The 25,700-nt window shown below is 31.4% G+C and overlaps 1 protein-coding gene across 3 annotated transcripts; it reads right to left on the bottom strand.

Moving 5' to 3' along the window:
- Positions 1-1,951: 1,951 nt before the first annotated feature.
- LOC143080216 (alanine aminotransferase 1-like) lies at positions 1,952-25,700 on the bottom strand. 3 transcript variants are annotated; one of them, XM_076255942.1, is made up of 13 exons: positions 25,380-25,699; positions 21,631-21,720; positions 20,232-20,343; positions 18,546-18,676; positions 18,200-18,316; positions 17,436-17,565; positions 16,435-16,514; positions 14,341-14,474; positions 8,195-8,303; positions 7,488-7,553; positions 5,521-5,676; positions 2,770-2,882; positions 1,952-2,357 (listed from the first exon to the last, which is right to left on the bottom strand). In XM_076255942.1, the coding sequence occupies exons 1-13, from the start codon at positions 25,578-25,580 to the stop codon at positions 2,267-2,269; spliced, it is 1,530 nt and encodes a 509-aa protein (XP_076112057.1). In that variant the 5' UTR covers positions 25,581-25,699; the 3' UTR covers positions 1,952-2,266. The 3 variants fall into 3 exon arrangements, with proteins under 3 accessions (XP_076112057.1, XP_076112058.1, XP_076112059.1); XM_076255943.1 differs by lacking the exons at positions 1,952-2,357; positions 2,770-2,882 and adding an exon at positions 3,173-3,244 and having other exon boundaries at positions 25,380-25,700; XM_076255944.1 differs by lacking the exons at positions 1,952-2,357; positions 2,770-2,882 and adding an exon at positions 3,826-3,870.

The following is a 25,700-nucleotide window of genomic DNA, read 5'->3' as shown; positions in this document are numbered from 1 at the left end:
TACATGGGTTTTTTTACACAAAACAAATGTCAAGATTTTACAAATCAATTAAAGATTTCTTCTTATTTAAATCTAAAATTAAATAGTTGACACAGCATAGGTTTCTGACACAGAATGAATGTGGTCTAATGAACTTAAAAGTTTTTTTTTGCCTTTGAGCAATTCACTATGCTGTTGAATATTAATCCTCTCAAAAAAATGTTTGAAGAAATTTTCTTTTTATTTATGAAATCTGAAATGAGAAAAATTTAACCCCCCCCCCTTTTTTCACATCCCTGTTTCCCTTTTTCCAAAACTGATATCAATTCAAATTTCTAATGGAGTTTGCAACAATAACTACTCTTTTAAATACATCATAAAATATGAAAATGTAAAATAAAGTGCTTGTTATCACTGAATGGTAAAGATTGGTTGGTAGTAAAAGTGAATATACATTGTTTATTGTATAAAACAATAAAAAAAAACTTCATCAGCAACATTTTATATTGGCAAATTTCCAATGAAGTTATTTACATAAAGTTATTGGCAAATAAAAATAGAAAATGACATCATAGTCATGTCTGGCAAATTTCCAACATACATTATCTAAAACATTTTAGATAAGATAAGGAAAAAAAGCTTCATCAGCAACATTTTATATTGGCAAATTTCCAATGAAGTTATTTACATAAAGTTATTGGCAAATAAAAATAGAAAATGACATCATAGTCATGTCTGGCAAATTTTCAACATATATTATCAACTACTATTCTATACAAAGAAAGATAACTCCAATTGAAAATTAATTGCTATTGCACAATATTGTGCAATTAGATATTTCTTGCTATTGTGCAATACTGTGCAATTGAAAATTTCTTGCTATTGCACAATACTTGATATGGAATCCTGATTTGGACCAACTTGAAAACTGGGCCCATAATCAAAAATCAAAGTACATATTTAGATAAAGCATATCAAATAAGCCCAAGAATTTAATTTTTGTTAAAATCAAACTTAGTTTAATTTGGACCCTTTGGACCTTAATGTAGACCAATTTGAAAACTGGACCAAAAATTAAGAATCTACATACACAGTTAGATTTGGCATATCAAAGAACCCATTTATTCAATTTTTGAAGAAATCAAACAAAGTTTAATTTTGGACCCCCATTTGGACCAACTTGAAAACTAGGCCAATAATTAAAAATCTAAGTACATTTTTAAATTCAGCATATCAAAGAACCCCAAGGATTCAATTTTTGTTAAAATCAAACTAAGTTTAATTTTGGACCCTTTGGACCTTAATGTAGACCAATTTGAAAACGGGACCAAAAATTAAGAATCTACATACATAGTTAGATTCGGCATATCAAAGAACCCCAATTATTCAATTTTTGATGAAATCACACAAAGTTCAATTTTGGACCCTTTGGGCCCCTTATTCCTAAACTGTTAGGACCAAAACTCCCAAAATCAAACCCAACCTTCCTTTTATGGTCATAAACCTTGTGTTTAAATTTCATAGATTTCTATTTACTTATACTAAAGTTATGGTGCGAAAACCAAAAATAATGCTTAATAGGGCCCCTTTTTGGCCCCTAATTCATAAACTGTTGTGACCTCAACTCCAAAAATCAATCCCAACCTTCCTTTTGTGGTCATAAACCTTGTGTCAAAATTTCATAGATTTCTATTCACTTAAACTAAAGTTATAGTGCGAAAACCAAGAAAATGCTTATTTGGGCCCTTTTTGGCCCCTAATTCCTAAAATGTTGGGACCAAAACTCCCAAAATCAATACCAACCTTCCTTTTGTGGTCATAAACCTTGTGTTAAAATTTCATAGATTTCCATTCACTTTTACTAAAGTTAGAGTGCGAAAACTAAAAGTATTCGGACGCCGGACGACGACGCCGACGCCAACGTGATAGCAATATACGACGAAAATTTTTTCAAATTTTGCGGTCGTTTAAAAAAAACCAATCTGCATTTCATATATGTATATAGAAACATATCAAAATACACAGCAGTAAGGTATAAACAATTGCTTTTGTCTTATGTTCCCAATTTTTATACAGCGGAAACATGTTAAGTTCTATTATGCTATTTGTGCATGTGCAGAATCTGTACAAACTATAATCATGAATTCACTTACAGCGGAAACATGTAAAGTTCTATTATGCTATTATACATGTGCAGAATGTGTACAAATTAAAATTGTGAATTCACACGTCTTATTATGAACTGGTTTCTTCTATGACCTGGTACCTGGTTGACTTTAATTGGTATTCACTTGTATGTAGACAAGAACTGTTCATGAAAAGTCCTAAATCTTTCCAACATTTCTTTCAACTTTTCTACAGGAGGCAAGATTGTGGTCCTAAAAAAAATTAGTTTAATTAAACAAATAAAATAAATAGTTTCTCCACTCTTTACTGGCATAATTTCAAAAAAGTTATTTTTGTGCAAGCATGTCAATTTATATTAATCAGATGCTGCAGAAAAAAAATCTTATTTTTTACAATTTTCTTATTTTCTTCCATATGACGATTTGGTTTAGCTTTTTTAGCACTGGCATACCTTATTTTCATAATTTGGTGACTTTAAAATATCTTTAAAAAGAACTCAAATATTAATTATATATATTTCCTTAGATCTCTATTACAGAATAAGACATGAAATATAATTTATTCATCAATTTTATTTGCTGATTTTTTTTTTAATGAAAGTATAATTTTGTGCCAAATGAATAAATTGGATTTGATAATGATTATATTTTAGCATAAGTTTACCTAAAATGATATGTGCCAGGTCTCTGACCAAATCCTGATCCAGGGACAACACATATACCTGTCTTTTCTAACAACTCAAAACAATACATCACATCAGCTGGTACACCTCGTTTCTGAAAACAGAAAGTCAAAACAATGCATCACATCAGCTGGTACACCTTGTTTCTGAAAACAGAAAGTCAAAACAATACATCACATCAGCTGGAACACCTCGTTTCTGAAAACAGAAAGTCAAAACAATACATCACATCAGCTGGTACACCTCGTTTCTGAAAACTGAAAGTCAAAACAATACATCACATCAGCTGGTACACCTCATTTCTGAAACAGAAAGTCAAAACAATACATCACATCAGCTGGTACACCTCGTTTCTGAAAACAGAAAGTCAAAACAGTACATCACATCAGCTGGTACACCTCATTTCTGAAACAGAAAGTCAAAACAATACATCACATCAGCTGGTACACCTCGTTTCTGAAAACCGAAAGTCAAAATAATACATCACATCAGCTGGTACACCTCGTTTCTGAAAACAGAAAGTAAAACAATACATCACATCAGCTGGTACATTTTGTTTCTGAAAACAGAAAGTCAAAACAATACACCACTTCAGCTGGTACATTTTGTTTCTGAAAACAGAAAGTCAAAACAATACATCACATCAGCTGGTACACTTCGTTTCCAAAAACAGTAAAAACAATACATCACATCAGCTGGTACATCTTGTTTCTGAAAACAGAAAGTCAAAACAAAACATCACATCAGCTGGTACATCTTGTATCTAAAAACAGAGAAGTCAAAACAATACAATACATCACATCAGTTGGTACACCTCATTTCTGAAAACAGAAAGGTTAAAACAATACATCACATCAGCTGGTACATCTTGTTTCTGAAAACAGAAAGTCAAAACAATACAATACATCAGCTGGTACACCTTGTTTCTGAAAACAGAAAGTCAAAACAATACATCACATCAGCTGGTACATCTCGTTTCTGAAAACAGAAAGTCAAAACAATACATCACATCAGCTGGTATACCTTGTTTCTGAAAACAGAAGGACAAAACATTACATCACATCAGCTGGTACACCTCGTTTCTGAAAACAGAAACTGTATATAGAGGAGAGCTGTACTGCTATGTCACGTTCGCGTCAGTGTGAATTTATTCAAAATCGAGTCTTACACTTAATTAGAAGAAGTAGAAGAAGATAAGCTATTACACCTTGTTTCTGAAAACAGAAGTTGAAAATAATACATCACATCAGCTTGTATGCCTTGTTTCTGAAAACAGAAAGTCAAAACAATACATCACATCAGTTGGTACATCTTGTTTCTGAAAACAGAAAGTCAAAACAATACATTACATCAGTTGGTACATTTCGTTTCTGAAAACAGAAAGTCAAAACAATACATCACATCAGCTGGTACATCTCGTTTCTGAAAACAGAAAGTCAAAACAATACATCACATCAGTTGGTACATCTCATTTGTTCACTTTCCCATACAAGAGTCTGTATCGCTCACCTGACTCTACTTGGATTTTTGAAATCATATTAAAAGATAAAATTTGGCTACAAAGTTACAAAACTTGGTCAGCACCTAATAATAAGGAACATTCATGCTATAGATATAGGAAGATGTGGTGTGAGTGCCAATGAGACAACTCTCCATCCAAATAACAATTTAAAAAAGTAAAAAATTATAGGTCAATGTACGGCCTTCAACACGGAGCCTTGGCTAACACCGAACAACAAGCTATAAAGGGCCCAAAAATTACTAGTGTAAAACCATTCAAACGGGAAAACCAACGGTCTAATCTATATAAAAAAACGAGAAACAAGAATCATGTATAAATTACATAAACAAACGACAACTACTGTACATCAGATTCCTGATTTAGGACAGGTGCAAACATTTGCAGCGGGATTAAACGTTTTAATGGTACCAAACCTTCTCCCTTTTTCTGAAACAATAGCATAACATCACAACATAGAATTCATTCCATTCGATGGTTCTCTAAAAGAAGACTTTTGTATGCATTTCCCATAGGGTACTATGTTAAACTAAATCCCCCACTGGCGACCATCTTGGATGATGGATCAGCTACAAAGTAACAACACTTGGTCAGCATCTCATTAGAAACATTTATGCTATGTTTTATTTCTTTCCTTTTGGTGGTTCTCTAAAAGAAGAAATTTGAATGTCTTTCCCATAGGGTCCTATGTTAAACTAAGTCCCCTGCTGGCGGCCATCTTGGATGATGGATCATCTACAAAGTAACAACACTTGGTCAGCACCTCATAAGGAACATTCATGCCATGTTTGGTTTCATTCCATTCAACAGTTCTCTAAAAGAAGTCATTTGTATGCATTTCCCATAGGGTCCTATGTTAAACTAAGTCCCCCGCTGGCGGCCATCTTGTTTGATGGATCAGCTACAAAGTAACAACACTTGGTCAGCACCTCATAAGGAACATTCATGCAATGTTTGGTTTCATTCTATTCAGTGGTTCTCTAGAAGAAATTCAAAATGTAAAATGTTAACGACGACAACAACGGACGAAAGGCGACGGACGCCAAGTGATGAGAAAAGCTCACTTGACCCTTCAGGCCAGGTGACCTAACAAGAGCAGTATCAGATAAACAAACATTTATATACATATTCAAGCTTTTTGTTACTTTATATATATAGAATTATGGAAATACATAAACTGCATGAGATGTTACAGATAAAACAAGATATTTACCTTGGCTTCTTCTAAAGCAGCTGGAGGCATATTAATTTGTGGAAAAGCATACATAGCACCTTGAACAACATTACAAGACATTCTGTCCATTGAATTAAATGTCTCAGTCACCATTTTGGCCTTTTCTTTTAGATCTCCTAAGACTTTTTCTTTTTCCTTTTTAAAGAAATTGTAAGCATATTCAAATTATGTGCATTGCTTGAAAAAAAATGGTCTCAATGAAACCTGTAATATTTTTAATCTAAATTTACATATATCTTGTGATAAACACATGTTTTGGCTTGACTTTGTTGTTGAGGTGCTGTCTCACTAGTGTTTATATAAAATCTCTCATTTTTTTCATTAGTTTTCCCATTTAAGTCAATTTAAGCAACGAAAAAAACATCCATAGGAATCAACAACACATCTAGTTTTAGTTCATCTCTAAGGTAACTGTGGCATACCAAATACACAGTGAGTGGGGGTAATAGATAAAAAATTAATTCAAAGCAATTCAATATATATGGCTATATTTTTTCAGTAGAATTCAGAGGTAGAAGCATTTCATGAACATTGTATCTCAATGAAATACATCTTTACTTAAAGAAGTAAATATAATTTGTTTGATAACAGCAAAAACAAGAAGCTGTCAAAGCTACAGCAAACCAGATTTATTAACATTCATTTGTGTCCTGGCATTTTTCAATATCACAAGAACCATAACTCCTGAACGGTGAAAGTGAAAATCATCAATATCTTACTTACTTGACCTCCATTTTGTTATTAGTTACAGTAATAATATATTAAAATTTGAAAAGCTTTAGTTAAACATTTAATAAGTTACAGCAAGGACATGACTGGAAAGACCATTTGTCAAAGGAGTAAGTTCGATAACGGCCATATTTGGCCCCAATTATAAAGTTCAATGTTACAAGACAAAAAACGTTTTAACTTGACTTAAAGACATGGGAAATAGTTAAATAGAACAATTTTTGGCAAAGTTTAATTCTAACACGTTGATTTTTACATCCCAAAAAGGTCAAAATAGGAGATTTTGATGAAATTTGACAAAATCGGCTGGATTTCAACGAAATTTATGACCAGGAAACATAGAGCGCAGGCGTCGACAAACTAAACATTCAAATGAGACATGTGGAATGTCTTCACAAACATTATTTTAAAAGATATTTGTTGTCGACGTATGCGCTCTATGTTTCCTGTCCAATAATCTAAGGAAATTTACCGATTTTCTTTGATTTTTTCGTGGAAAATCAATATGAGTACAACTTGTGACGTCATAATAAAACACAGGAACGTAAATTTTCAACAAAATGGCTTATTTCCTATCTAGTCACTGTATTAGCTATAATGTATTGTGATATTGGTCAATAAATCCTAAATTGAAATTTACGCTAATAAATGGGGCCATTTTAGGACCTTACCGAACCCACTCCTTTTTAAGAACCATAACTCCTGAACAGGAAATGTGAAAATCGCCATTATTTAACTTGACCTCCATTTTGTCATCAGTAACAACACATTTAAATTTGAAAAGCTTTGGTTGAACGGTTCATGAGTAAATACACGGACACGACTGAAAACCCTATTTTTCAATCTTTCAAGAACCATAACTCCTGAACAGTAAAAGTCAAATCGTCACTATTGAACTTGACCTCCATTCTGTTGTCAGTAACAACATATTAAAATTTTAAAAGCTTTGGTTGAATGATTCATGAGTAAATGCACAGACAACATTTGGCTGCCAACCGCCCAACCACGACCCACGGTACATCCCCAAATCAATAACCCACATTTTCGTTGGAAATCCGGTTAATAAAAGAATTCCTAGACTTCTCACTAATATGTTCTATTTCATCTGTACTTTTTTCAGGTGTTTTCTACACTTAAAGACTTGTAAAGTTCATATAGTGTGTGAAAATTAATTAATTTGACATGCATGATGTTAGGTTACTTGAACCATTACTTACTTTCAGAAAAAGTGGATATGAAGGTTCACTTGATGATGGAGGGTTGACAACAACATCCATTGCAGCCTACAATAAACATTAAAAGTTAAGAAATTGTACTCTATGATGATCAGCGGATTAGGATCAGTTGTTTATATATCCACATCAATATATGACTAAAGTATTCATTGTATTTTCTTTTAATTTGTTGATAATGACATCATCTAATACTCAAAACATGGAATGAAAGTTTATTTGTATTTTGTACATATATGGTTTCTTTAAAAAACGATGGCAAATCTTTTTATAAAATTAATGAAAATGTTTTGGACATTTCTTAGGTCATAAGATAATTGTCAAAATAATAGGTAATACTGTAAATTCCGAAAAGATTTAGAGGTTTTTATCAATATACATAATGCAACTCATTGATTATCGCAATATTAAGAAATAACATTCTAATATCTGGAACATATACCTGTAAGTAGTTTACCTCAATTCACAATAATTTAACTTACAGTCTTGTTCATTCTTTCAAAATCATGATAATAAATGCATGCAATAATTTCTGAATTTACTATATTCAATTATTGGGAATTGAAAAAAAAGATATTGAGAAAAAGGAAATACAAATTTGTCATGATGTCTTTCAAGTCATAACAAGCTTTACAAGTTTTCAAGATAAAGAAGATATAATTATGATTCTGGTAGCTATAAGGTAAATGTACCTGTCCAGAAACAGATGAACATAGTTTAGCAGAAATGGACTTCAGCAGCTGAACTTTAACATCTGGGTCGAGGTTGATAGCTTCACAATATCCTCCACGGAAACCACACCTGAAAGATGAAGAATATTTTACATCGATTCATTTAGAAAATCAAAATCTTATAAGGATCCCATATCAAAGTAAGAAGAGCAATCGAGTTGAGATGAACAATCTGTTTATCGCTATTTTACCTATGACGATGTTGTCTATTTCATAAGCAATGCCAAATGCCCCCTTAGTTCTAGCGATAACTTTTATATCACTTGACTACTTTGAGAAAGGAAATTATAGGTCAGTAAAATGAAAGCAAAATTTCGTAAAATAGCGATAATGCATCACACGGTATAGCGGGTTATTTTCGTGGGGTGTAAATTTTCGCGGAAAGAACAAAACCACCAAAATAAATTCCACAAATTATAAAGGGCTGCGCTTTAGCGCATGATACGCCCGTTGCTCTTTTAACTTGTCTTTTATGCTTTAAATGAATTTATATGATCAACTAGAAATATATATACAAATCAAAAGGGATGTTACAATAATATATTCACCAAAGTTTCATAAAATCCCCCTTTTTTAAGTATAAAAATTCATTACTAAAGAAAACGTAAAATCTAAAATTTATAAAAATGGAAAGGGAGCTTATGTCAATAGATATAAACAATTTACCAAAGTTGCATAAAATTTTGTGAAAGTTATTGTCCCAAAATTGGAAAATCCCCCCTTTTTTAAGCATAAAAATTCATAACACTGAAATGTAAAATCTGAAATTTATAAAAATTGAAAGGGAGCTTACATCAATAGATATAAACAATTCACCAAAGTTTCATGGACATTGGTGAAAGCCTTTTTGAGTTATTGTCCGAAGTGTTGAAAATCCCCCCTTTTTTTTATGAATAAAGCCCCATAAATCCAAAACTTAAAATCTGAAATTTATAAGAATTGAAAGGGAGCTTACATCAATAGATATAAACAATTCACCAAAGTTTCATGGACATTTGTGAAAGCCTTTTTGAGTTATTGTCCGAAGTGTTGAAAATCCCCCTTTTTTTATGAATAAAGCCCCATAAATCCAAAACTTAAAATCTGAAATTTATAAAAATTGAAAGGGAGCTTACATCAATAGATATAAACAATTCACCAAAGTTTCATGGACATTGGTGAAAGCCTTTTTGAGTTATTGTCCGAAGTGTTGAAAATCCCCCTTTTTTTATGAATAAAGCCCCATAAATCCAAAACTTAAAATCTGAAATTTATAAAAATTGAAAGGGAGCTTACATCAATAGATATAAACAATTCACCAAAGTTTCATGGACATTGGTGAAAGCCTTTTTGAGTTATTGTCCGAAGTGTTGAAAATCCCCCCTTTTTTTTATGAATAAAGCCCCATAAATCCAAAACTTAAAATCTAAAATTAAAAAAAAACGAATTGAGCTTACGTCAATAGATATAAACAATTCACTAAAGTTTCATGGAAATTGGTGAAAGTGTTTTTGAGTTATTGTCCGAAGTGTGGACGACGGACGGACGGACTGACAGACGTACGGACGGACGGACAGACGGACGGACGGACAACGGTTTACCATAATACGTCCCGTCTAAAAGACGACGGGCGTATAAAAAAGTGTACATGCAAAGGTATTGATAAAAGTTTTGAATCTGCCAAAATAATAATCGCCAAAATATTTCATATACCTTATTCAATGAAAATCGTCAAATTTTACACCCACGAAAATAACCCGCTATACAGTATGTCAATCAACGTTATACTTGTCCTTTCAAATCAAACGCATCATAAAGAGTACATAGCAAAAATTGCAAAATATGTTTTCATATGTTTAACATATGGCTTCCAAAACAGTCGATTAGTCATATATTTCAGACATTTATGGACATTTACATTTTTACCGGACATTGTCCGTCTGGGATAAGCATGAACCAGACATCTACTTTTTAGTGTTCAAGGCTTTCTTAAGAGACTGTCATTTTAACATTATTCGCAATGTTTTTGACCCAACCTTTTGCCTTAAACAGCCACACATTTCCGGTTCATTCAACCTATGCCAACATTTTGAAATTTAGGTATAAAATTGTGTGAAAAAATGTTGGCATAGGTTGAATAATTTGTTACAGATTAAGTGTTATAAAAACATAAATTAATTAGGGGCTAATCAATCTACAACCAGTTTAAACGTAGCATTGATGTTTACTCAATATACAATTTCTTTTACAAGTACTAGTGAAAATGTAGGTAATTGTGTGTGTTGAGGATCTCTATTTCATAAAGGAATAAGTTTAAAATTAGTAAAATGAAATAATGGAGGGGGGGGGGGGATTTTATGAATTTTTATTTAAGGAACAATCATCTAGTCATATTGAATATCTATGAGTGTCGTTTTCATGAATAATAAAGAAATATATGATAAAATATTGAATTTTATGTAAAATAGATTCCTTCAAATACAATGGCATACACCACTATTGAAACTCATGAATTTCATAGATACTGACTCATGTAAAATATCTATTTTAAATGTTCACTATTAATTCCAACACATTCAGAGAATAAGACAAATTTCACTAATATGATTGCCTCAAAAGTCATACTATAGAATATGAATTGAAGCTGCATCTGCACAAGCAGCTGGTGTCATGTTGTTATCCTTTAGTTAAAAAACGAGACATAGCGATCCTACATTCCGTCGACGTCGACGTCGGCGGTGGCGGCGTCCACAAATATTCACTCTGTGGTTAAAGTTTTTAAAATTTTAATAATAACTTTCTTAAACTATTCTGAAATTTTAATAATAACTTTCTTAAACTATTCTGGATTTCTACCAAACTTGGACAGAAGCTTTTTTATGATCATAAGATAGTATCCAGAAGTATTTTTTGTACAACAAAAAATCCATTTTTTCTGTATTTTTCTTATAAAAGGACTAAGTTTTTCTGCCAGGAAACATTACATTCGCTCTGTGGTTAAAGTTTTAAAAATTTGAATAACTTTCTTCAACTATCATGGATTTGTACCAAACTTAAACAGAAGCTTGTTTATGATCATTAGATACATTGTAGTATCCAGAACTAAATTTTGTAAAACAAAAAAGCCATTTTTTCCCGTATTTTACCTATAAAAGGACTTAGTTTTTCTGCCAGGATACAATACATTCACTCTATTGTTAAAGTTTTTAAAGTTTTAATAACTTTTTTATACTATCCTGGATTTGTACCAAACTTGGACAGAAGCTCACAACTCAATATATAAGGAATAAAAACAAACACAGAGTACTTGAATTTTCTAAACTACCCGTAAAACAAAGTAAATAAATAGTGTACTGTCCAACTGGAAAGTTGCTGCCTATAAATGAACCAAAAAAAATATTTTTTTTAAATTTATTTAAAATTTTATATTGCAAAATTAATTTGATTTAGAAAAAAGTTTGTGTTGAAATATGTTATATTTGTATATTTTGTTGCTTGTTAAAGTATGTTTCATATTTAATACAACAAAATATTGAAAAAGAAATAAAAAAAATTGCACTATTGAAACATTTTTTAGTCTCTTTTTTTCTCAAGTATTGTTATGTAATTAATTTTAGAAATTTAGTCTTATTTTATTTTTATAATAATTTAATATTTATTTCAACTCAATTTTGCTAGTATCAAGTGTTCTTTTTTACAATTTGGTCTCTTTAGAATTTGTTTATAATTCCATTTTTTACTACAACACAATTTTGCAGGGCGCACTACGTTTGCGCGCATTTGGGGATTAAAATGTTTTACGTTTGCGCGCAGCTTTTGATTACATTTGCGCGCATTCATTTTACAGGTAAATTCAGGTAAAAATTTAAATTAAATTACAATTGACTATATATTTTTTTTATTTTCATAATAAACATGACTATCAATTATTAATTTTGAAAATATTTCTTAATTCAAATTATAATTTGTTCATATAAAATTGTAAAACAAATTTTAAAGTGATCATTATAAATAATCGGTAATTTGCGTTATTTACAGTTTTATAAAATTTGGGTCACATAATCTCCTTGCAAAATGAAACAAATTGCCGTTTTAAAAAATAGGTGTCCATGCACTCGTTTTCAAATTAAATCAGTTTGAATGATAAAAACCAGTCGAAAAATGCATCTTTTCCCGATATGTCACAGTTTGACGTCGCGAAAATAACATTTTACGTTAGCAACGTCATTACCTCCCCTGTAACTGTATCGTATGCCCTTAAGACATACATGTAACTTCATTGCGAATGTTTCAGAATAAAAAGTGTTTCAGTGAATAGTGATCGATTTTAAAATTAGTAAATAATTTAAGTTATTTTTTAAAGTTACACCAAGGCACAAACATGGAGTTTCGGCACGTAACACCATGTAAAGTAATGAATTTATCAATACCTTTACCTTTTTTTAAGATTAGCTATCATGTTTTAGCATTTTAACAATTTTATCTGTATAGATTTCTAGGATTTAGTGCTTGTGCAAAATAAAACGGACTTATCTTGCTCGAAATCCCACTTCCACCTCATCGTTGGTGAGCAGGGTAAATAATTGAACAAATTATAAATAAATAAGTATTATTACCTGTATTTTACCTGAGTTTACCTGTCAAAAAAATGCGCGCAATTGTAATCAAAAGCTGCGCGCAAACGTAATGATTTTTGCGCGCAAATGTAGTGGTAATGCGCGCAAACGTAATGCACCGATTTTGCAAATACTTTATTTTTGTTTGTGAATTTTTAAAGAGTAATATTTAGTGCTTAAATATACTGACTGTATTTTACCTTTTATTAATTAATAATTGTTATAACAACACCTATTGTATTTTGTTTGTAGGCATAGGTTGAATATATTTTTATCAAATGTTGGCATAGGTTGAAGACACCACATTTCCATTCATAAAGGTGACATGATGATAAATTACTATCAAAACAACCCCTACTCTTATACCTTCTCATTTTAATCAAGGGTAATTAGTTGAAATCTACCTGTTAAGGTGACAGGTAAACTATTTTGTACTGGACATTATATAAATTGTTCAGTCTATTCAAAGTTATTTTCTTACTTTTTTGCGGTTTGCAACTAATTCATTTAGTTTAAAAGATTTAAATTATGAGAAATACGTTTATAAACTTGATTTGATTACAAATTTTAAAAGGTTTATAATGAAAAATCGTCAGAACCACATGGTTTGAACTAGTAGACTTGTGCACATGTGTGCAGGTAGGAAATTTAATTAAGCATCCAATTTGCTAAAATTATCATTGATACCTGTATCTAACATAAAATTGAGAATGGAAATGGGGAATGTGTCAAAGAGACAACAACCCGACCAAATAAAAAACAACAGCAGAGGGTCGCCAACAGGTCTTCAATGTAGCGAGAGATTCCCGCACCCGGAGGCGTCCATTTGGTGTATTTTGTTGAAGAAATAAAGCGGAAAGAGCTTCTCATACTCTGTCGTGCTTTGAAAACATACACAGATTTTATGTATCTGTCTCTGGTCCATGTTTTACCATTGTAAAGTCAACATTCGGTATTAGGAAAATGTAATTTAAAAACAAAAATAAAGTGTTTCACAAAGTTTAAGGCAGGTATTTGTACACAGATGTTGCACACTTCAAATGATGCACTGCCAATTTTACAGTTTAAGTGAAAAAATCGAATTATATCAAAGTAAAGTTTTATACTGGTTTTTTCTTTCTTTTCAATCATTGGGAACTGATTACCATAATTTCGTTTTTTAGTCCTAAGGGATTAAAAATTAGGATCAGATATAAAAAGTTCCGGCTAGCTCAAATATATTTTGGAAGTCCTGGTTTATATGTTTTTCATATATTTGAAAACTTATGTAAACATATGTTCAGGCCAAATATGAAAACATATGTTTTGGAACATAGGGAAAACATTTAAAAAACAAGTTTGCAATTTTTCCTGTGTATGAAGATGACAGCACTATTTCATTAAAATAAAAAGACATACAGAAAACATTTGAATTTTCTAAATTACAGACTTTGCAGATTTTATATAAACATAAACATTGAACTATTAGACTTTTATTTTATTTGGCAAAGAGGCAAGTGATTAATAACTTACTCGCCCATATATCCTTTTGATGTGGACATAAATGAGGCCAGCTCAATGTCCTGATATTCTGGTCCCATCTCTGTCAATACCTTTTTAAAGGAATGGAATGCTGATCCTTTGGCATATACATTGTGTTGATAAACCTACAAAATGTCAATAAATGTCAATTTTATAATCATTATTTCAACAAAAAAATATTAAAAGTATATGTTATTGAACCTGTTTTTAGTAACAGTGTTTTGAAAACTTTTTCCTTTTATACATCAGTCTTCAAATTTATCTTTAATGTAAGATAAAATAATATAAATGTCTTTTGTTTATACAAATTTCCTCAAAAACATTGCATCCTCTCTTGTGTCACAAATCTACATTAACTATTTGAGAGACAGTTGGCAGATACTACATCATGGACATTAAGATTCTATTGTTTTTTCTTGCACGACGAAAGAGGCTGATCAGAATTTTGAATGTAAAGAAAGACTACTTGAATAAAATAATATCACATCTCCTTATTTAACTGAAAACCAAATAAAATGAAATAAAGAACAGAGTTCTTATGTGCCCTGCATTGCACATATTTTATCTATCCAAGGGGAAATAACTAAAAAATCTTTATTTTTCTCATTTTACAAATATCTTTATTAAAAGAAATAAAGACTTGAAAAAAATACAATGCAATTTTCAATATATTTAATATATTCAAGGGGCATATTTTTTTCAAAAATAATTATCAGCACTGATTATCCAACTTGTCTTGAGACATAGCTGATATAAACCTGTGAAAAAAGTTTCTTAAAACTCTGGCATCAATTGAAAATATATGATACTGATAACAATGCAATATCCTATATAATAATCAACATTTTCCAAAGGACATGAGTTCAACAATTTTAAATATAAGTGATATTTCTAAGGGACATGGCATGTGACATCACAAATGCCAAGTTTTCATATTTCTGACAAACGAAATGCAACTATACAAAAGAACTTAATGAAATACCATACAAAACTCACAAAAAAATACAATAAAAAAATATTTTTAAAACAACAGCACGCAAATTGTAAGGTAACCCAGGTTCCTCGGATGAGTAATTGAGCAGTTCTTTAAAAGCTTTTAAAACAAGACAAAAGTAGAACTGAAGGTAACCCAGGTGCTAGGGATCAGAAAGCAGTTTATATATACTCTCCTGTTGAAATATATGATAAAGCGTATAAAACATGACAAAATCTGTACCACATGCAGTATCACCCTCGGGCCTAAAGGCCCTCTGGCTGATATTGGTATCTCGGGATGATATGGCATATGATACAGATTTTGCCATGTATTATTCTCTATAATATAAGTTTCAAAAAATTCTGGCAAGAAAAGTACATATGAGAGTGCTTACAATTCAATTTTCTTAATTAATAAGTATTATTTCCAAGGGGCAAGACTTTTTTAAAATAGTTTATCATCACTGATTTTCGAACTTGTCCAATACATAGCTGATATAAACCAATGATATAAGATTCATAAAATAATAGTAAAAAAATGTATACATAATTACCAAAGCAATTTTCCATATAATTAATTTTTCCAAGGGACATGACTCTTTAAAAAATAGTTGATTAACACTGATTTTCTAACTTGTCAAATATAAACCTATGATATAGTTTTGTTAAAAATCTTACAAGAATTGTATTTGTGATAGCACTGTCAAAACCGGACTGATCCCAGTATTTGTTTGTCAATAATAGCAACAATGGCAAGTGCTATTTCTGCATACCAAAACGAGTAAAAATGCAAAACTGATCTGGGGATCAAAATAGCTTCTCAGCTATTCAACTTTTTCTATACATCCTTGGATTACAAAAGTTTGAAGTTTGGGATTGACCTTTCTTGGTGAAAGTAAATCCAGAAAAGAGCTTTGAATGCACATAAAATGTAATTTTCTCTTTAATACTCCTATTACCTGACCAAATTAAATTTCTTTTTCCTAATGTTAATGGTTTCCTATACCATAGAGTAAAATATTTCCTTACAGCATGTTTTGCATTTGTCTGCAATAAAGCCTCGAGTAAAGTTTTAAAAAAGTTATGAAAAATGTATTTGATTAAACCTACCTCATCGGCCATCAAGACTAGATTTTCTTCTTTGGCAAATTGAATAACATTTTCTATATTTTCTCTAGATAGCACCTGGCCTGAAAAATAGATAAAATATAGTGCACAAATGTTTATTCTGATAAATTAACGGGGAGCTGTATAACAATAACTAGTCTACAAAAAACTGGAGAAAAAATTTCTACAGTCAAATTTGCCAGAGGAACCTTGAAAGTCAGTTTAGTCATTAATTAATATGATTAACAAGGATTTATTCAGGTTAAAGATTTATGTACTAAACGCAATTCAAAAACATCTTCGGGGAAAAGTTTTCCATAATCAATATGAGGGTGGTAATGGGGATACCTTCATGACGAATAACGGTAAAAAATCTTGCCAAAAGACATTTACGGTAATTTTTGGTGGATGAAGATTAAATGTACACCTTCTTTTAGACAATAGAATAATCCAATGATTTTGACGAATCACGTTAATTTTTTTTCAAAAAATATCGGAAACGATAATTATTTGAGACCTTTGAAGAATCATGATAAGAATATTTTGATGAATCACAGTATTTTTTTTATCAATTTAACACTAACAGTAGCCGAAAATGACCATTTGACGCCTGACATTAAAGGGCATTACTACCCTCTAATATGTATTGACTTATAAATTGGGAAAAGAAACATTTACTGTTAATAGAAAGACTGGTTTTATTATTTTCAGGCAACTTTAGGTCTCTTTTTTAATGTGTGCATTTTCTTATTCTTATGTAGATAAACCAATTGGTTTTCCTGTTTAGATGGTTTTTCAATAGTCATTTTGAGGCCCTTTATAGCTGTTCGGTGTGAGCCAAGGCTCCATGTTAAAAGCAGTACTTTGACATATAATTGTTTGCTTTTTTACACATTGTGACTTGGATGGAGAGTTGACTCATTGGCACTCATATCACATCTTTTTATTTCTACTTAAATCTATTTTACTTTTGTATTTTTTTAACTGTCAAATTCAATCTTTACCTGTAGGATTTCCAGGGTTTATAACACATAGAACTCTAGGTACACAGTGAGATCTTGCTTCTTGTATGGAACGTTTAAGTTCAGGTATGTCTAATGACCAATTGTTATCTTCATTTAAGTAATAATTGATCTGCAAAAAACAAACTTGTATAAAGAGCATGAATGAGAAAATATGAATACAAAATATGAGAGAATTTCAAAATGGGGCACTTAATGTCTTTTCACACAAAGTTAAGGCATTTACAAATGTAAGCAGCACTTCTTCTGCAGTTGCTACATTTTTTGGTAAATCGTGTTGATTTTAGGGTAGCTTTTCTATATGGGGGAAATTTTTTTTCCACCCTCCAGTTTATCAAATAGAGGTTCTTGTTTTGAAGAACAATTAAACCGACTACATTAACTGAAGATGTACAATTTCAAAGTATAATGATTTGCTCTAACTTTTTGTAAAAAAAATTCCAATTGTTGAAATAAATTTAAAATACATGTAGTACCTATGTTGTGCATATAAATATTCATCTATTATGCAGGACAAGCATTATACTCAGCTATTATAGTGGTCGTGTGGAGGGGAGTGTAGTACTTACAGGACAAGCATTATACTCAGCTATTATTGTGGTTGTATGGAGGGGAGTGTAGTACTTACAGGACAAGCATTATACTCAGCTATTATTGTGGTTGTGTGGAGGGGAGTGTAGTACTTACAGGACAAGCATTGTACTCAGCTATTATAGTGGTTGTGTGGAGGGGAGTGTAGTACTTACAGGACAAGCATTGTACTCAGCTATAGTTGCTGTATAGAGGGGGTACTGTGGTATTGGTATCATAACTCCTGCTCTTTTGTTTCCTCCTTCACCAGTCATACATAGTTTCATGATGGTCTGTGGAAAATAAAACAAAAAATTATTCACGATAATAGCAGTGTTTTTAAAAAGAATCAATTTTGATATTGCTGAAAATATAGCTTGTAAATGTCTCAAATATTATGAACAATAGGAAAAAAAGTCACAAGACAAAAATGTCATAAACAAAAACAGTGTAAACATTCAACTTTCATAGAGAAAAGAGACTCTTTTGCTTCATTAAACATAAACGGTCATCTATCCATACCTTGATACCATCACTTGCTCCAGTGCAGAGGAATATATTATCAGGATTACAAGGATGACCATCTCTGTTTGTAATATAAGCTGCTATGTCTTCTCTTATAACCCTCACACCTGAACTGTCACTATAAGCACCTAAAATAGAATCAAAGAGCAGATTGCTCTGAGGGATACGATTGCCATTGTTTTCATTGACACATGTATGCATGTAGCTGGATAATATTATTTTCAAAACTAATTCAACTGCACATGTCAAATGTAATTTACGTAATCTGAATAGTTACAAAATAGCCAATCCCGGTTAAAAGTGTATGAACAATGTACTTAGGCCTATTGTGTTTTATTTTTGTACTATCAATTCCATTTTTTCTTTCCACAGCAGTGACTGAGACTAAGAGTGAGAGAAGTATTTCACTTCGTATCTTATCACCTATTTTCCTACGTTAATTCTAGGAGGAACCCCATTCCTAACTCTTTAAATATTTAATTTCCTTTGGGTCAGTGATCATGACTCCTTTCCGTACACATTCCTCAGTTTAAATTGCGATCGTTTTTAATATAATACGACGTTTATCGACAGAACAAGTTAATTTTTCTCAACATAATGTTTTATGCAGAATTCAAGGAAGTGACTTCCGGAAGGGAGACAACTCGAAATGATAATATGGAAGACTCCATTTCGCCTGAAGGGGTGTTGAAAATAAACCTAAACGATGTGGACTATTTTATTTTAATTTAAATGATGCATATGATTTAAAATTATGCAACAACAATAACCCTCAATAGCAGACATACATAGAAAGGATCCCATGAGTTATAAATTAATCAATCGAGTGTGGAATCCAGAGCAACCATTTAACCTAGTACCCCTTGAAGTCAAGAAAACTATACGCATGCGCATAATTACCTAAACAAACCCTGTAGTAAGAACGTATATTAAACCTAAATGGTTCTCTATTTTTTATGGAAGTACAATATCAAATACCAGTTTAATAACGGTGACATATAAGTAAAACTCCACTTCAGTTCTTATATGACAGAAATAGATTTATCGGAATTCAGAGAACTCTCGCATTTTTATCACAACTGGGGAAGTCCCTCTGATGTGTTTCTAAATTTATAAAAACACTAAATATAAATACTGCTTGATTCTGATTTTCTGTGTTGTTAAAAACATGCATATAAGTCAAAGGAAATATCAAACATGAAGATTATGAAAAGAACATTATAGGAAAGTTGTTTAAGTTCAATCCCTTTGTTTGTTTTTACCTTTTAAACCAAGACAATCACAAGAATCTGAGACGGTCCTTAATCATGTTAATGTTTAGAATAAAACGGTTGACGTGAGGGCATTGTCCTGAGCCACTGGTATAAGTCTACAGATTGCTTGAAAGCAATCGTATCCCAAAAACAAATTGGACTTTTACCAACATTTATCTATCAGATGGAAATATGGGGATGACCATGTCTTTAAGTAACATATTAAAACTATTTCTTAGCTTTTCTCATCCAATCAATGTACAAAAACTACAAACAAATTATAAAATAACATTTAAAGTTTTGCAAAAAGACATTAATTCTCCATCATCATGGACATTGGGTGAGACACCAATATCAAAGTTTTTAGCAACCACATGATAGTTAACCAACATATCAGGGTGAGAAGGAATATTTGATGTGATACACATACCTATACTTTGGCCCCCACAGCCTGATAATATACGTTTTGCTCTACTTTTAGCATCTGCTGGATATTTTGGATCATCCATTAACCTATCTGGATCGGTACATATAGCAACAACCTGGAATTATGTGTAAAATGTCAAACATCTTGAACAAAATATGTGTCATTGGTATAAATCAAATTTTTTGTTTTATATAGGAATATTAAGGATTTCGCTATATTTTTTTATAAATGCACTTTATCATATATTTAAAAGAAAAATGAAATAAAAAAATGCGGTCACCATTCATTTAAGCTCACAATCTGCCTCTGAAAGAAGCATACATTTTTGTCAATATCCTTTTTTTCTGTTGAACTAATAGGAGAAATAGAGGTAATATAGAAATAAAAAAAGAACTAAATTACAGAAATCGCTTTAATTTTACAATTATTTAGTTTATGTACAGCTTATTTGAAAACAATGATAAAAATTATAGGTCACCGATGAGTTAAAAAAGATATTTCAATTTTATTGCCAAAAAAGTCATTTCAGCACTGAAGGGAGATAATTAGGAGCTTGATAAATGATATAAACATTTTTAAAAGTCATCTGGGGCCAAGCCGAATCTATTTTTGTGGTTAATTTTTGTACCATAGCATAAAGCAATAACTAATAGTGTAATAAATAAAATGTGTAATGAAAAAAACAATTGTTTAATCTTATGCTGAAATCTTTGTATCCACGATCCTCCTTAACATGAAAATATATATGTAAGGAAGCAAGTGTTAAAAGGAAAAGAAAGCAAGTTTCTTGTATTTCATTAATTCATAACCTTTCGTAATAGTATACTGTAAATTCAGAAATTATTGTGATGTTTTTATTATTGCTAAAAAGGTGACAGGGTTATAATCGAAATAAAATAAACTAGCATTTTGAAGTTTTTGATATAAATAAAACAAGATTTTTCCCAATATTGCAAAAATTCAATTCCTTATAACAAATGCTCACAATAATTTCTGAATTTACAGTATTTGCTGGAAATTCTGTGTTTCAGCAGTAAAATGAAGATAAGAAATGTATAATAACCAATTACTCATTTAGCATGTTCAGTTAGGACACATTTAACTATAAAAAGGAAGATGTGGCATGATTGCCAATGAGACAACTCTCCGCAAGAGACCAAAATAACATGGAAATTTATAAACAACTATATATTGCGGACAGTTGTCTCATTGGCAATCATACCCCATGCATCTTCTTTTTTATATATATAGGTCATGGTTTTTTTTTTAAACAATAACATGAATAAGGCAATCCTTTACCTGTTTACAGAGTAAATGTCTGAGAAAAAACAAACAGTGGTTATTTTCAAACAGCATGACAATCAGTGGGGGTTTTTCCTAGGACAATGCTTTATATATTTACCTGTCTCAGGAAGGTCAGGGGTTTTTGACCAGTTGCATGACAATCCCCAATATTGGCCCTAATAACATCAGAAAATGGTTTACTCTTACCCTGAAAATAAATAATATATATTTTTAAGCACTTTGATTTGTAAAGTTTTCAGATACCCAGATTCTCACTGAGGCTTTTTGAAGGCAAGTCCAGAAACTTGTTTTTTTTTTATCATGGTCCATTCATTGCCAACATTGGAAAATGAAATTTTATTCAAATATAATTTATAATTTCTGTCTCTACACATGCTACATGTATATAACAAAATAGAGCAAGGAAATAGCATCAAATTTAGATTATTTCTAAACTTTTGTTTCAAGATGATTTGTGTGCTGAGCTCTGTTGATACTTCATTTTTCAATTTTGATGCATTTGTGGACTGATCCCCAGTTAGTGAAACAATGAGATCAAACAGATTTGTTGAGTCTAGCTAGGACTCATTGACTCACCTTAGTGAAACCCTACATGTTAGTATTTTTTGTTTAATCTGTTGTCATGAGAAGACAAAATTTGACAATTAGACCTACATGTACTATAAATGGGAAAATCTTTTTGGTCTCATATAAATAGACATCAACTGTATCTTGTATCAGACTATAGTGCCTTTAAATGTCAGGTGTAATTGTGGTAGACTAGGAAACAGGTGTGATGTGAGCTTTAGCTATGAGCTGGGGACAAAAATTTCTCTGATTGAATCAATGTATTTACATGAAAAAACTAACGTTTGGGAAGGAGATCTAAATAAAATTTTGTTAATCCGATTGGAACGGTTAATTTTCATTGTACTCTAGGGATCATTATTCGTCTATCAGCTGTTCCCCTAGTGTTTCTGTACTTGTTATCATAAGAATACAGATTTACTTCATAGCTGATAGCCTTCCTATGACTACTGCCTTAGATCAGTGGTACCAGAAAACATTATGTTAATAAGGACAATTAGCTATAAACAGTTACAGTTATGCTAGGGAAAGCCTAAACCAGAGACAGAAGTTATAAAGATGTATAAATTATTCTATTTCAGAAATGTATAGCAGTTTGATCTATTGTTACATGTAAGCAGCATATCATGACATTATTCTAGAAGACAGTGGTTGCTTTAAAAGAAGGCAGTGTCTGCGCGTAACCGCATGCGGGAACGAATAGTCAAATTGCTGTTCTAGGCTGCACGTACCCATATCCGGTGTTCTATTAAAATGCCCTTGGATCGGGAATGAAACGTGAAATATATACGGAATTTGTTGCAATTAGTGAATAAATTGATTTAAACTACTCAGAATTTTTATAAATATACACATATATATACAGGTAAGTGAACAGTTTTTTCTCAGTTAGTAAATATTCTTAAAATGGAAGAGAGTGATATTATAACTGTGGGGAAGACTTTTATATTTTGTTCATTTTAACCTGAATATGAATACTTGAAATATTTCATTATATTTCAGGTGCAACAGTAGAAGTAGTAAAAGATGAATCTGGTGTTTTGAATGGAATATTTTTCCAGGATAAACCAATGCAAAATTTCTTTGATAAATATCCTGAAGTCTTACTTATTGACGCAATGTTATATATCAGTATGTATGGTCAGATTATGTTTCTGTATGTAAGAGAGAGTTGTTCCCCTTTTGTCAGTATTTTGTATTTATGTTTGTGACGTCATCTTTGTCTGATTAAAATATAGAAATGGAAGCTGATGTGTTTTTATGTGTCCGAATATAATCGTCTCCATCCATACTACCAGAGCTATTCCCCTAGTCTGTAATATGGTGGGGACCCGAAACGATCGTGAATAATGATTTATACATATTTTGGAGTTTAATTTTTCATTAGATTTTAGATATTTTTACTTAAAAAGTTGACCGATTGTTCCTGATGGATCCTGTTATTCCGCCATGATGCTGATAACTTTTTATTGTTTTTAAAAATTTATACCTGAACTTTTATTATGATACCAAAATTTAAATGGATTTTTGAAAGAAGAACAGACCATGTCTCGTCTCGTGTACGTACTGTCTTTGTGAATTATTTATGAATGTCTACATGTATTCCGTTTTTAACCAGAAAGCACGTGAGATTTATCTCATTGCATCATGATTATTCGATTTCCGTAATATTTGGATCCTGTTTATATATATGCTATTTTCATTTGACATTATTCAATTTGCATCGGTGATAACTGTATCGCCATGCATAGTCTAAAGTTCCGATTTCATCAGAAGAGCCATTTTACATAACAACTGTTGACCCAGATTTATCCGTTGAACCTTCTACACGTGTGATGTGTATTGCGTAATATGTTGACTGTATTGCTGTTGTGTTCATTCCGCCGTAACCTTTATTTGACTCCGTCTTTTAAAAACTTAATTATATTTACTGTGTTTTGGTGATAACTGTATCGCCATGGTTTTGCAGATTTCCGAGAAGACCTATTTTAAAGAAAAGATGATGAATTTATTCTGTACGAGAACATTCTATTTTTAACCATGTTGATTTTATGAAACCAGATACTTTTCATGCTAATTTTGATCTACGTTATTTGTTTACTTTGAAATTTAAGCTAATGTGAATGTGTTTATCATTTAGCGGTGTGATATTTATCATAAATAAAACCTTATTAAATTTAAGAGTTTAAGGTCTCTGATGATACTATCAAATTTGTATTCAGCTATTTATAATGATATATGTTTGTCTAGTAGGAAATGCCATTGATATGTGTGTATCACTGTAATTGTTGTGTGGAAGTAATGCGTGCATAAGGTCATCCGAGGGAGGAGTCCGAGATGCCAGACTTTCGGGTTTGCAGCGTTGATACGTTTGTTTTAAAATGGTTACTAGAGTGTCGAGAGATTAACTTTATTCATGTAAACTTTCAATTTTGGAAATTAATATATATTGTATTTTTTTTTATAACACATAAACATATTGACCATTGTAAAAATTTAGTAAATTTTTGTTTTGGGGGCGGGATGTTATATATCAGTATGTATGGTCAGATTCAGTTTCTGTATGTAAGAGAGAGTTGTTCCCCTTTTGTCAGTATTTTGTATTTATGTTTGTAAAGTCATCTTTGTCTGATTAAAATATAGAAATGGAAGCTGATGTGTTTTTATGTGTCCGAATATAATCGTCTCCATCCATACTACCAGAGCTATTCCCCTAGTCTGTAATAGCAACATATAAATTGAATGACTTATGACTGCCTCTTTTTGTTCTTATGTGCGTTGACGGAAACAAAACAGTTTCTGTTTTACATTTTACTAAAAGATTATTTTAAAATATCATATGGGTATATTTTTAAATTATTAAAATGTTATTCTTTAAATTTTCCGTGATTTAAATTTTATAATAGTATTAATTTCTATCATGTTTTTTTCTTTTACAGGGACTGTACAGTTTCATTTTCCATCATTGTGCATTTAATTTTGCAATGTTTATTATGTATCATTATTTAATTAATACAATTTGAAAATATTATTTTTCATACTCTTTACTTGTTCTACACGAAATCCCCATATTATCGATAATTTCCATATATATTTCATGTTTCATTCCCGATCCGATAGCATTTTAATAGAAAACCGGATGTGGGTACGCGCAGCCTAGAACGGCAATTTGACTATTCGTACCCGCATGCGGGTACACGCAGACACTGCCTTGAAAGAAAACTTGAATGTACTGTCAGAGACAAGAATCTTACAAATGTTAACTCCAAAGAAGCTTACAGCTTTTAGTTCTTGCTCTATTTCTGCAGCACGAATAACAATAGGCCCTCTAACTGCATATTCCATGTTTTTGACAAATGGATTAATGTTGTCAGTTGACAAAACCTTTGACCTTGTTTGGACAAGGTTTACACGTCCGTGTTCTTTTGACCATTTTACATGACTACAAATAGTATGCAACCTTTGTCGTGCGCTCCTCATTTTGGTTTTCACTTCAAAAGTCCCGTCAATAACAAGTTTTGCTGTTGCAGTGTTGGTTGAAGCAGTTTGAACTGGAAATCCAATTATGAGAGAAGTATTTTTCCAAGGGAGACAATTCAA

This window comes from Mytilus galloprovincialis, chromosome 6, assembly GCF_965363235.1.
Source record: "Mytilus galloprovincialis chromosome 6, xbMytGall1.hap1.1, whole genome shotgun sequence".
Lineage (NCBI taxonomy): Eukaryota > Metazoa > Mollusca > Bivalvia > Mytilida > Mytilidae > Mytilus > Mytilus galloprovincialis.
This window is presented reverse-complemented; position numbering and strand designations above follow the sequence as displayed.

Bases quoted from the DNA above. Each gene is read 5' to 3' on its own strand.
- LOC143080216 (XM_076255942.1), bottom strand. From the start codon at position 25,580: ATGAGGAGCGCACGACAAAGGTTGCATACTATTTGTAGTCATGTAAAA. The intron at 18,317-18,545 runs GTATGGATAGAT...TATTTTCCACAG, and splicing joins GAGCAAGTGATGGTATCAAG to ACCATCATGAAACTATGTAT. The intron at 2,358-2,769 runs GTAAACTTATGC...AATTTTTTTTAG, and splicing joins CCTGGCACATATCATTTTAG to GACCACAATCTTGCCTCCTG.